General features: G+C 44.7%; 2 protein-coding genes across 2 annotated transcripts; one reads left to right on the forward strand and one right to left on the reverse strand.

Annotated features, from left to right (window-relative positions):
• Window positions 1-1,020: 1,020 nt before the first annotated feature.
• FEN1 (flap structure-specific endonuclease 1) lies at window positions 1,021-4,268 on the reverse strand. The gene is made up of 2 exons (XM_053396731.1): window positions 4,151-4,268; window positions 1,021-2,313 (listed from the first exon to the last, which is right to left on the reverse strand). The coding sequence occupies exon 2, from the start codon at window positions 2,247-2,249 to the stop codon at window positions 1,101-1,103; it is 1,149 nt and encodes a 382-aa protein (XP_053252706.1). The 5' UTR covers window positions 2,250-2,313; window positions 4,151-4,268; the 3' UTR covers window positions 1,021-1,100.
• Window positions 4,269-4,375: 107 nt separating this feature from the next.
• On the forward strand, window positions 4,376-7,643 carry TMEM258 (transmembrane protein 258). Its single transcript, XM_053396746.1, has 4 exons — window positions 4,376-4,555; window positions 4,974-5,083; window positions 5,970-6,117; window positions 7,501-7,643. The coding sequence occupies exons 1-3, from the start codon at window positions 4,391-4,393 to the stop codon at window positions 6,094-6,096; spliced, it is 402 nt and encodes a 133-aa protein (XP_053252721.1). The 5' UTR covers window positions 4,376-4,390; the 3' UTR covers window positions 6,097-6,117; window positions 7,501-7,643.
• The last annotated feature ends 3,488 nt before the right edge of the window (window positions 7,644-11,131 follow it).

Below are 11,131 nucleotides of genomic sequence, written 5' to 3' on the forward strand. Positions count from 1 at the left end.
TATAAAGGAAGATTAAATAATCAAAAGAGAGCTTTATTGTATAGTTACTACAAATCTTAAAAGAGAAAAGTGCTAGTGACAGGATTGCTTCTACATTGGTTCTTTAAGCTTTCACTCTGGTGCTAAAACCAACATAAACCTAAAATATGGAAAATGATAACAGTACTTTACAATTTGGTTTTCTTAATCTGAAGGCCAAACAGAAGTGGCTTCATTTTTTGGTGGTATGTGTTTATGAGCATGTGGTAAATAAAATTGGAGGGAAAATTTATGGTATAAAAAAACCCTCACGTACACACGTCTTCTACAATGCACATCAAAATAAATCCAGCTGCTGCCGCTGAAGTCAATTCTGGCAAGTGCAACCGTTCCCTCACCAACTCCCCAGATCTGCTCCCGACAGTTGGAAGAACCCCCAGAAAGGGGAGAGGGGAGTTTGTTCTGTCAGCACAAGCATTTCTGCTTGCCCCGTGGAGTAATTTCCTTAGTGCAATGTTGAATGTAACTGAAGAGGGTCAAAACCAGACAGATGCCATTTGAGGCGAGTAGCAGCCAGATCCTATATGACAAGTATTAAACTACAGACCAGGTTGTAGATCAGCTCCCTTAGCAAATTCTTGTTGGCCCACCTACTCTTGAGTTGTGCTGCAGACAGTTCTAGCAACTCTATTTCAGTCTCACCAATTTCATTTTGACAAGCTTACACAGAAGTAGTAATCAATCAATATTTATTGGAAGATGCAATTCAAAAGCTAAAATCACCTCAACATGGTACTCCCAGCAAAGATGGACCTATACTATGTATGGAGTTCACTGGACTCAAGGCAGCAAGAGCAGCACCCTCTGGGTCCTTCGAAAGCAGGGCAAGCCTTCAGACTGGCTGGATCTCTGGCCAGCAATTAGCAGTGTCAGATGTTTTGTCAGAGCAGTGTCCCTCCCACCATGCATCAGTTTAAGCTGAGCTCAAGGCCTGACGATAACTGTCATATTTTGAGCACTACAGAGTACATTACCACAAAGCTCTATAATTGTAGTTTAATATATTTCGCTCCAAGCATCTGCAGTGGAAGGGAACTGGTACAGAGTTCTAGAAAACAATTTTACTTCCCTCTTTTAAACTTTGATGTTAGTGCACCACTGCCCCTGGCTTTCTTCCTGGCAGATCCCTTGGGTTCTGGCTCTTTGCGTTTGGCTGAAGTGATGGAGCCAGTAACCTTAAAGAAGTCATCTAATCGGCCCTGAGTACTGCCCTGGCGACTCTTGTTCAGCCTCTTGACCCCATTGCGTATTCTTTCTTCGTTGAACTGCTTCTCCCCGCACAAGAAGTTGACCAGCTCTTCCTCATCTGGTTCGTTCCACTTCAGATCCACAGCTTCGGGGTCGACAACTTCAGGTTCCAGGAAGAGCAGCTGGGCCTCCTTGTGCAGCCAGTTCTCAGGCACAGAATACTTCTTGGCATCTATTTGCTGGAGAATCTTTTCTATGCTCTTGTGCTGCTTGATCAGCTCCACGGCCCGCTTCGGCCCAATGCCGCGGATGCTCTCGCAGTAGTCGCAGCCCAGCAGTATGCAAAGGTCCACAAACTCCTTCTGCGTGAGGCTCAAATCCTGAAGGATGCGGCTCAGGTGGAATTCCTGAATCGGCAGCTTCTTTGCCTCACTGGCTGTAAGATGCCGCATCAGCACAGGGCTACCAAAGGTCAAGCAATCCATATCCTCAGTAGCAGCTGCATAGACCTTGCTTGATTTCACCAGTGCAGCACAGCTAGCTTCAGCCTCACCAGGTGCGTCAACGTAAGGGATGCCCATCAAGGTCAGCAGCTTCTTGCACTCATCGTTGTGCTGCTTGGTCACCTTCACTAACCTCTTGCTGAACTTTTCTACATTTTCCTCCTCACCTGCCTCTTTGGCCTCTTGCAACTGCTTCTCCGCTTCAGCTCGGCGCTCGGTGCGTTTGGCTAGTTCCCCCGATTTCAACTGTGGGGGCTTGCCATCAAAGACATAGACAGGCTTGATGCCATTTTCCACCATGCGGATGGTGCGGTAGAACATCCCCATCAGGTGGCTTGTGGTCTCGCCTTCTTCATTCTGCAGCATGTCAGCTCCCTGCCTTACAGCAATCAGGAACTGGTAAATACTCATAGATGCATCAATGGCCACCTTCCGGCCAAAGTAACTCTTTATGTCATTCTCTCGAATGGCACCAGGAGCTATATCAGCAATCAGCTTGGCCAAACCATGGATTCCCATCCTGGTAACTCAGCTCCAGTTGCAGTCTGCTTCTGTTTCTGTGATGATACAACACAGGCGAAACCTAGAAAGTAAAACAGAAGGCGTGAACTGATGATTTAAAATGACAAGAAAGCAAAAGGTTCAGCTGTTGGATCAAGGTATAATTTTTCCTACCAACCTAAGATTACCATGTAGTGGTTATTATTTTGATGAACAACAACAACTACTACTTATTTATTGCTTTACACTGAAACCTCAAGGCAACATACAGCAAAACTGTAATAAACTATCAATACACTATAAATAGGTTTAAAAAAACTATGCTCACTAATCAATTATGTACAGACTCCAGAGAAAGAAGTGCAAATTACAAATAAGGTAAGGAATTTATTCTTTTTTTTCAATTTATATCTTGCTCTTCCTCTCAAAGGAATGTAAATTACATTATATGCCACCCTTATTCTGCCACAGAACCCCATGGGAACCAAATGGGACACAGAGATACATCACATCAACTGAGGAATGAAACCTGGGACTGGAATGACTGACTGTATCTGGGACTAGAATTAAAGGGTCTGTCATTGCTATTTGCCATTATTTCTTCCCGCCCACTGTTAATGTGGCCTATTACTGCAACACATCTAGTTCTCTCTCAGGATCCATCTCTTGCTTTAATTGAACAGAGTCACATCACGGTTCAACTGGCATTCATGGTCCCTATTATTTCCAATGGGCATTCAGGCAGTTCAATCCCTGCCCCCTTCATATGCCCCAGCTGCAACAAAACATGTATAATAATAATAATAATAATAATTTATTATTTATACCGCGCCCATCTGGCTGGGTTTCCCCAGCCACTCTGCGGCAGCTAGACTGGTGACTGGGAGTGGCCGCCGGGACCACATAACACCGGTCCTGAGAGATCTGCATTGGCTCCCAGTACGTTTCCGAGCACAATTCAAAGTGTCGGTGCTAACCTTTAAACGGCCTCGGTCCTGTGTACCTGAAGGAGCGTCTCCACCCCCATCGTTCAGCCCGGACACTGAGATCCAGCACCGAGGGCCTTCTGGCAGTTCCCTCATTGCGAGCAGTGAGGTTACAGGGAACCAGGCAGAGGGCCTTCTCAGTAGTGGCGCCCGCCCTGTGGAACGCCCTCCCATCAGATGTCAAAGAGATAAATAATTACCTGTCATTCAGAAGACATCTTAAGGCAGCCCTGTTTAGGGAAGTTTTTAATATTTAATGCTGTATTGTTTTGAACACTTGATTGGAAGCCGCCCAGAGTGGCTGGGGAAACTCAGCCAGATGGGCGGGATATAAATAATAAATTATTATTATTATTATTATTATTATTATTATTATTATTATTATTATTATTATTCCAACACAATATTAAAATACAGTAATGTATCTCCCATATTGGTCAAAGCAGGCGCTGTAACTCTCCAAGGGCTTGGCTTCACCCCCGACAGCGCACACTCTTCCACTGTCTCCCGAGACAGAGGGATGACAACACCACCACCATTTTTTTTAATCCAGTTGGTGGTTCAGAAATCCTCTTGTAAGCAAAATAAGAGACAGCCAACCCAGATGACTCTTACTCGTTTCGCCCGTCTCGGACTGCAGTCTCGCAGGCATTTAACCTGGGAGCCAGTGCCGCTGAACTCCGTGGGACTGACCTCCGAGTGGACCCTGAGAGCCGGCCTACGTCGCCCGCCCAGCTGTCCCGCACCGACTGTAATGTGGCTGCTGCATCAATCTCCCGCCTTCGCCCTTCCCCGCCTGCGGGGCAGGTTTCTGCCTGGGGCCGCGGCAGGGCGAGGGCGAACGCGGCTCCCTCCCACCCAGCCGGCCCTTTCCTCCGCCACCTCCCCCCTCCCAGCCACGCAGAACGCGCGAGGGGCTGGTATTTGGGGTACCTTCCACTGCCACCTGCTCCCTCGCAGCCACGCGCGACCGAAGACCAGGCTGAGGACTCGGCTAAGCCAATCAGCGCCTCCCTTTTGGCGCCTTCTGAATCCCGCGCTCAGAGCATCAAAGAAGGCAGGGCGGGCGAGACGCCTGTTCGCTTCTGGGAAACGTAGTCCACGCGCTCACCGGCTTTTCCTGGTGGCCCGCTTCAGAGGTCTGAACGGACCACAATTCCCAGCAGGCCGTGCATGCGTGAGGCCTCTATCCCTCCTCCTTCTTCGTCCGGAGGGGGGGGGGAAGAAGATGACAGTCGGACTTCCGGCGGGGAAAGGGCTGAGCCTGCGCCGGAAGAAGAGACGTGTCCTTCCGCCACCTGTGAGGAGAAGCCACGGGAAGCGCCGGAGAGAACCATGGTGAGGGAGCGGGCCGGCCGGAGCGGAGCCGCCCCTGTCGCCCCTTTGCCAGCCTTTGCGCGCCTTCCCGGTGCTGGGTGTGCTCGGTTATCCCGAGAGAGCCAAGGAGGGGCGGGCGGCGGGTGCAAATGGCCCGGTTTCAATGCAGAAGAGAGGGAGGGAGGGAGAAATAAATGGTTTTTTCTGTTCCCACCCCCTCTGTTCCCTCGCCGAGATGTCTCCTTAAAGTCGGGGTTGGGGAACCTGTTGCCCGCCAGGTGTTTCGATGGACTGCATCTCCCATCATTCCCAGCCCTTTAGCCATGCTGGGAGGGGCTGATGGGAGATGGAGGCCAACGCAGGTTCTTTATCTGTGCGTGCTTTAAATACTGGTGACAATATGTTATTTCACTTCTCTCCTTCTTTCTTTCAATTTCAGGAACTGGAGACAATGAGCAGATACACCAGCCCGGTGAACCCGGCTGTGTTTCCACACCTCACAGTGGTCCTGCTGGCCATCGGCATGTTCTTCACCGCCTGGTTCTTTGTGTATCCTCTTCCAGCTCAAAGCGGCTCTGCTGAGTGTCCAGAGGCCAGCGCCAGACACGTTTCAGTTGCCCACAGGGTTGTGGGGCTAGCTTTAATGAGATCTGGGGGAGGTGCTTGTACCTTTGCTTATTTTTAAAAGGGTAGGGAAAGCTGTCTCAGCATATGTTGCTGGGCTACAAAACTCCCACTATCCCTTAGCATTGGCCATGCTGGTTGAGGCTGATGGTGACCAACAGCATCTAAGGTGCAGCTGTCTCTGCATTACTGTTTTAAATTATTTTTAGGCTGTCATTTAGCAAAACGATCAGGATGATCCTTATTACATAAGGGTAATAAGATGCATATAAGCAAAGAAGGGGAGTAGAAAGTCAGCATAAATATTAAGCAAAAGATTTATAAATATTATGCAGTAAGTTACTATTTCTTCTTAAAAGTTCAGACAAATAAAAATGCCTGTATCTGGCAGCAGACTGAAAGCAAAATTGGCACCAGGTGATTGTCTTAAGGGCATTTCCATGTTGCACAAAAAAGAACCTATTTTGGTGTCTGGACTGGGAAACTCTTTGATTTAGTGTCTTCTAATTTGGTGGCTGATGTTTAATGGCAACAGATCTTTCTTTGATACTGTTCCTGATGCTGTGAGATAGTTGCCATCTTTTCCCTGAAATTGCATTTAATTAATTTTGTCAGACTGCAATTAAACTGGAGAATTTTTCCTGTTATGTTCTCTTGCTTAATTTTTGCATGCTGGGGCAGCTGAGAGGGTGACAACCCTGTTAAACAAAAATGTCATGACCTTTTGCAAAAGTGTTGGTTTTTCATTGTGTATTGCTGGGGCTTTCTCTACTCTTCAGTCTCTGGTTTACTACTTTAACTAGTATTTCAGATATGAAGTGACCTCGACCAAGTACACCCGGGACATTTACAAGGAACTGCTCATCTCTCTGGTTGCTTCACTCTTTATGGGCTTTGGAGTACTCTTCTTACTGCTATGGGTCGGAATCTATGTGTAACAAAGTCAGGAGCTTTCTCAGGTAAGAAATTAATACCTGATTCCACAATGAGAGTTTTTTGGAACAAATTTGAGGGAATTTCCCAGAAAATATTAGGATTGAATTGTTAATTTGGTTTAAATGTTATATTGAAATAAAATTCAGAGTTTCAGTTGGGTATTAACTTTGTTGGAAAATTTGCAACTATTTTAAGACATGATACTTCCATACAATCATTTATATTGTAAGGGAGAGAAATGAAGGCAATGAAAATTTTTGAGATACTAACTGGCTAAACATGTTTTGGGCAGGGGCAGGTTCTTTGGCAGAACAACCACTTGCTATGGGCAGGGCAGGTGGTGGTGAGGAGTTCCCCCTCCTGTTGGAATAATAGCTATGCCAGCCCCAGAGCTAGATAGTGTGGAGCCAATTTTGCAGGCATGTCAGGGGAATGAGGGAGCTTTGGATCCTGCAGATCTATTGCTACTACCACCACCTCCAATGCTTTATCTTTCCCACAACAGCCAGAATGTCGCTGGCTGTACATCTGTTATGGCAGAGCTTTACTCAGGAGTATCCGGTGGGTAGATGTTGCCATGCCGGCAGTGCAGTAAGACCCACACTGCTTCTTAAAGCCCCTCAGCCTGTCTTTGGCTGGCTAAAGGACTGCAGTAATCCAAAGACATGTTAGGGATCTCTATTATTATGGGTGCATTCATACTTCCCAGAAGCAGCTGCTTTGCAACTGTTTAAAACTGCAAATTTGCTTAGTATTGTGTCCAACAATCATGTTACTAATTTGTCTTGCAAAACAATGAAAGTTTAGAAATGGAAAGTTCTCTGTGGGAGGAAAGATTATAGAAAAATGTATTCCCCAGGTCACCGAGCAGGATATAGATATAGGGTGCACACACCATATAGTAGGCTGTCTGGTGCTTATTTAATAGTTCTATTTTAATGTGTAGAGTTCTGGCTTTTCTGAAGCTGAGTTTTTACCAGGCATGCTTGTGAATATAGACAAAGCCTTGTGTAGCATATTGCAACTACTTCACAAAGGATGTAGCAGGTAACAAAATGATGTGAACCTATCGGCATCTGCACAGTAAAATACAGTTGCTGAGCCTCTCTCTCTTAGTGCTCTTCGAAGTGCAACATGTGCAATAGTGAGCAGTTTTGTATCAGGTAGTTGCATTTGTCTGCCCCTTACCGTTAGTCACAACAATCTAAATTTAAAAAGCAAGAATGAAAGGCACAAATTATGAGGACAACTTCCCAGGCACATAGAGCATAGAAGCCCCTCTAATTGTCAAGGCCTTGTTTGGCTCCCCTGCTTGTATGTTTCCGTTTCGGACAGCAATATAGAAAACTATAATAGCCTGGGTACTTCAGAAAATAGTTTGATCCATTTGTTGTTTTTCCTTTCAGGTTCCAGCAGCCTTACTGAAGCTCTTTTTTATTTTTGTACGTAATGCAGCTCTTTGCAGCTTGGGCCTGCATAATCTTGATATATGGTTATAGCCCAGGGTCGCAACATCGGACCAATAAAGCTGACTCTGTGATGAGCTGAAGTTTGTGTTCTTCTTTGTTCTTTGTGTGCACTTTTCTGCTGTATATGAAGACCCATAGGCCTACACCCGCTACAGGAGAGAAGGTACAAAGCAACAGAAATTGCTCTTTGAATAGGATGGATATAGGGGACACATAGTAATCATATGCCTGAAGGAATATTTTATCTCAGCTTTTAAGAAATAAGCAATTGTGACAACAGTCAGAATTTCATGAGACTGTAAATGTTGACATATCAGACTTTCCACTGCCGTGAGCAGGCTTTCAACCCCACCTTTAAGCACAAATGAACTTTTTCTTTTGCACACACAGTATGCTGGATACCAAACAGAAAGGGGAGCAGGTGGTGCTGTGGTCTGAACCACTGAGCCTCTTGGGCTTGCTGAGCTCCTGTTGCTCTGTCCCAGCTTCTGCCGACCTAACTGTTCAAAAGCACACCAGTGCAAGTAGATAAATAAGTACCACTGTGGTGGGAAGGTAAACGGTGTTTCCATGCGCTCTGGCACTTGCCATGGTGTTCCATTGCACCAGAAGCGATTTAGTCATACATGACCCGGAAAACTGTCTGTGGACAAACTTCGGCTCCTTCGGCCTGAAGATAAGTGCTGCACCCCATAGACACCTTTGACTGGACTTAACTGTCCAGAGGTTCTTTACATTTACCTTTTACTACACAAAGCATTCACACTCATTTTTCTTCCCTTCTTTCTGTTCTTTACTGAGAGAGAGCCAATGGACTCAGAAGTACTGTAAATCCTACTTAGTTCAGTGGGACATATTCCCATGTAGGTAAATAAACTCATTTCAGAGTAAGTCCCACTGAATGCAGTGGGACGTATTTCTGATTAAAAAAGGCACATAGGATCACAGCTGTGGTAGGCACTAGAGCTGAGATGCTCCACTTCTGGATCAACATGCAGAAAAGGGCAGGCCACAATATTTGGGGCTCTTCAGCTAAAGGGGAAAGTCCGTTAAATAAAGGTGTCTGTGTCATGAGTAATGTCTATACAATTGTGCAAAGTGGAGAATGTGTGTGTGTGTAATACAGATAGATAAATCATCTCCTTCTCCCTACTACTTATTGTTTTGTCTCCATATTGATTTTTCCTCTCAGATTGTGGTTTAAAGAATAATCTTTAGAGATGTCAGTTCCTTTTACTGCATTGCATTAAACTGCAAAGGCTAAAATAACAAGCTGACTTGAGGACATCACTGACTCTGAGCTACTTTTAAACTACAAGAGCTGGCAACAGGCTTTAAAAATAAAAATAAAATCCCAATGCTATAGTAATTAACAATGTATATCAGAAACGAGGCTAGTAAAAGACATGTAGCCCATGGATTAGTGAGTGTAGTTTTGGTTAATTGCTTTCTCTCAATTCCATGTTTTAACTAAATCCTTAATGAAAACTGCATTTTGCTCTTATAACTAAATGGCATTGAGTTCAAATTGAAAATAGCTGTGTTAACTGAATGTTTCTGTAGGAAGTGGTAGTCCAATACTGAAGGCATAGTTTTTTTAATATAGTGATGTATGACTCTCAAACAGATATTTCTTCTCTAAAATGTCTGCTGACTTGTGTGCATGTAACTGGGCTTACTCTGGTAGTACAAATGCACTTCTTGCTTCAGAAATTCTCTTTTTACCCACAAAAAACTTTGCTTAGAGCCCCTACCATAACATTACTTGTAATAATTCAGTTCTGTGAGATGGAGGAAGAAGCCATGAGCCAATCCTGGATACAAAGTAGTATACTTATATATTTATTTTTATAGGTACATTTCTTATGAATAAAAGGTCTAGGTAAGCAAAACAAGAAGTAGAGGAGTTCTGGGCACCAGCACTCCAAAACAAAATATAAATACAGATCAGAAAAGCAGATGGTAGGGGGAAAAGCAACCACACATATCCTCCACCAAAGCAAAATAACAATAAAACTTCATTAATATAGTACGTACTACAGATATGACTCTGAAATTGAGGGCAATATACAGTGATTAAAGCTGTGATAGCAACATTTAAAACAAAACAAATTAGTGCTTTATCTTCCTTAAGGCTCACAGTGGTGGCACAAAACTTTTATTTACAGGCTTTGAGCTTTTTCTTTAAACAACAAAAAGACAAAAGGCTTATGAATTTTCCTTGGAGAACTCATTCCCAGCCCCTTGAAATAGCCAGACTTTAAAAGTTGGCTCCATATCCACCCTTGATTTTATTCTTGGCTCCCCAAATGGCTAGAGAGATATGGCTTCATGTTCCGGTTCTAAGGAAGAAGAATTTCCTCCTAGGTCAGAAGCACCAGAAGAGCTCCCTCCATCAGATGCAGGAAAACACCCAGTTGTTAATCATCCTTCTATTTGGGGAGAGTATGTAATTGGTGCAGGTAGGGAGAACATTTCCCGAGACAGGCGAGTAGCATGAAGATGCTGAGCTGGCCAGTCCAGGTGATGTCTATGATACCAGTTCAAACATGGGCAGGTAACACCTTGCTATAGAACTCCTACTCTTTAATGCTGGTAGTCCCCTTGCCCACCCCAATACTGTGAAGCACTTTGGGATTAAAAAAAAAGTGCTATATCGATAAAAGTAAGTAGTTGTAGCAGTTTTAAACAATAAAACCATTAAAACTGTAATGTAAAGAGTGCTACTGTTACAAAGGATTATGAATATCGGATTCTCAGCACGGATGTGAATGTACCAGTGAAAATATTTGACACATACACAGCCCTTCTCTCCAATGCCACCTGATAAGACCAGGAGAAGAAGAAAGTGATTGGTTAATTTACTTCTGATGTCACCGTGTCCCAGCTGCCCTCACCCTGATCTTGATCGGTAACAAACTATGGATGAATGGTTTTATACATTTAATGCACTGAGGAGTGGGTAAGGGGATAGTCCGGTCAAAATGTGAATGTCCTCACCAGATTGTTTTTAACCCAGCGGTTTCTTAACCACTAGTCTAAAGACTTCTTATTGCTGGTCTGTAGAAAGGAGTCTGCTTTAGCCTCCTGCTGCTGCTCAGGAGGAGAGCACCAAAACAGTGACCCACCAGGCCTAAGATGCCTCTCAGTCATTAAGCAACAGATCCTTCCTCCTCTATGAGCTGCTGCTTGCAGGGTGGTTTCTTCCCACTGCTGGAGTGTCCTAGGAAGCCCCAAAGGCCATGTTTGTTCTGTAGCTCCTCCCCACACCATTTGGGTTCGCGATACAGGGAGGAGCTCCGGCACAAGCACCTCCAGTGGAGCACCAGATTCTCCCTTTGGTGGGAAGTGTGACGGGAGGAGAGGCTCCATTTTGGCTCCCATTCTGCTGGAGTTAAAAAAAATAATCAAAAATTCAGCCTATGTGGAAAAAACAGGCAATTGGCACATGGGCCACAGAACATGGAGAGGAAGAGCAGCCTCTTGTTGCTAGAAAATTGGAGCGTTGCCAGCCCCTGCAAGATCCTAACTTTCTAATACCAAGTTGAGAAGAATTATCTGAATATTG

The sequence above is a fragment of the Podarcis raffonei genome, chromosome 1 (assembly GCF_027172205.1).
Source record: "Podarcis raffonei isolate rPodRaf1 chromosome 1, rPodRaf1.pri, whole genome shotgun sequence".
NCBI classification, from domain to species: Eukaryota; Metazoa; Chordata; class Lepidosauria; order Squamata; family Lacertidae; genus Podarcis; species Podarcis raffonei.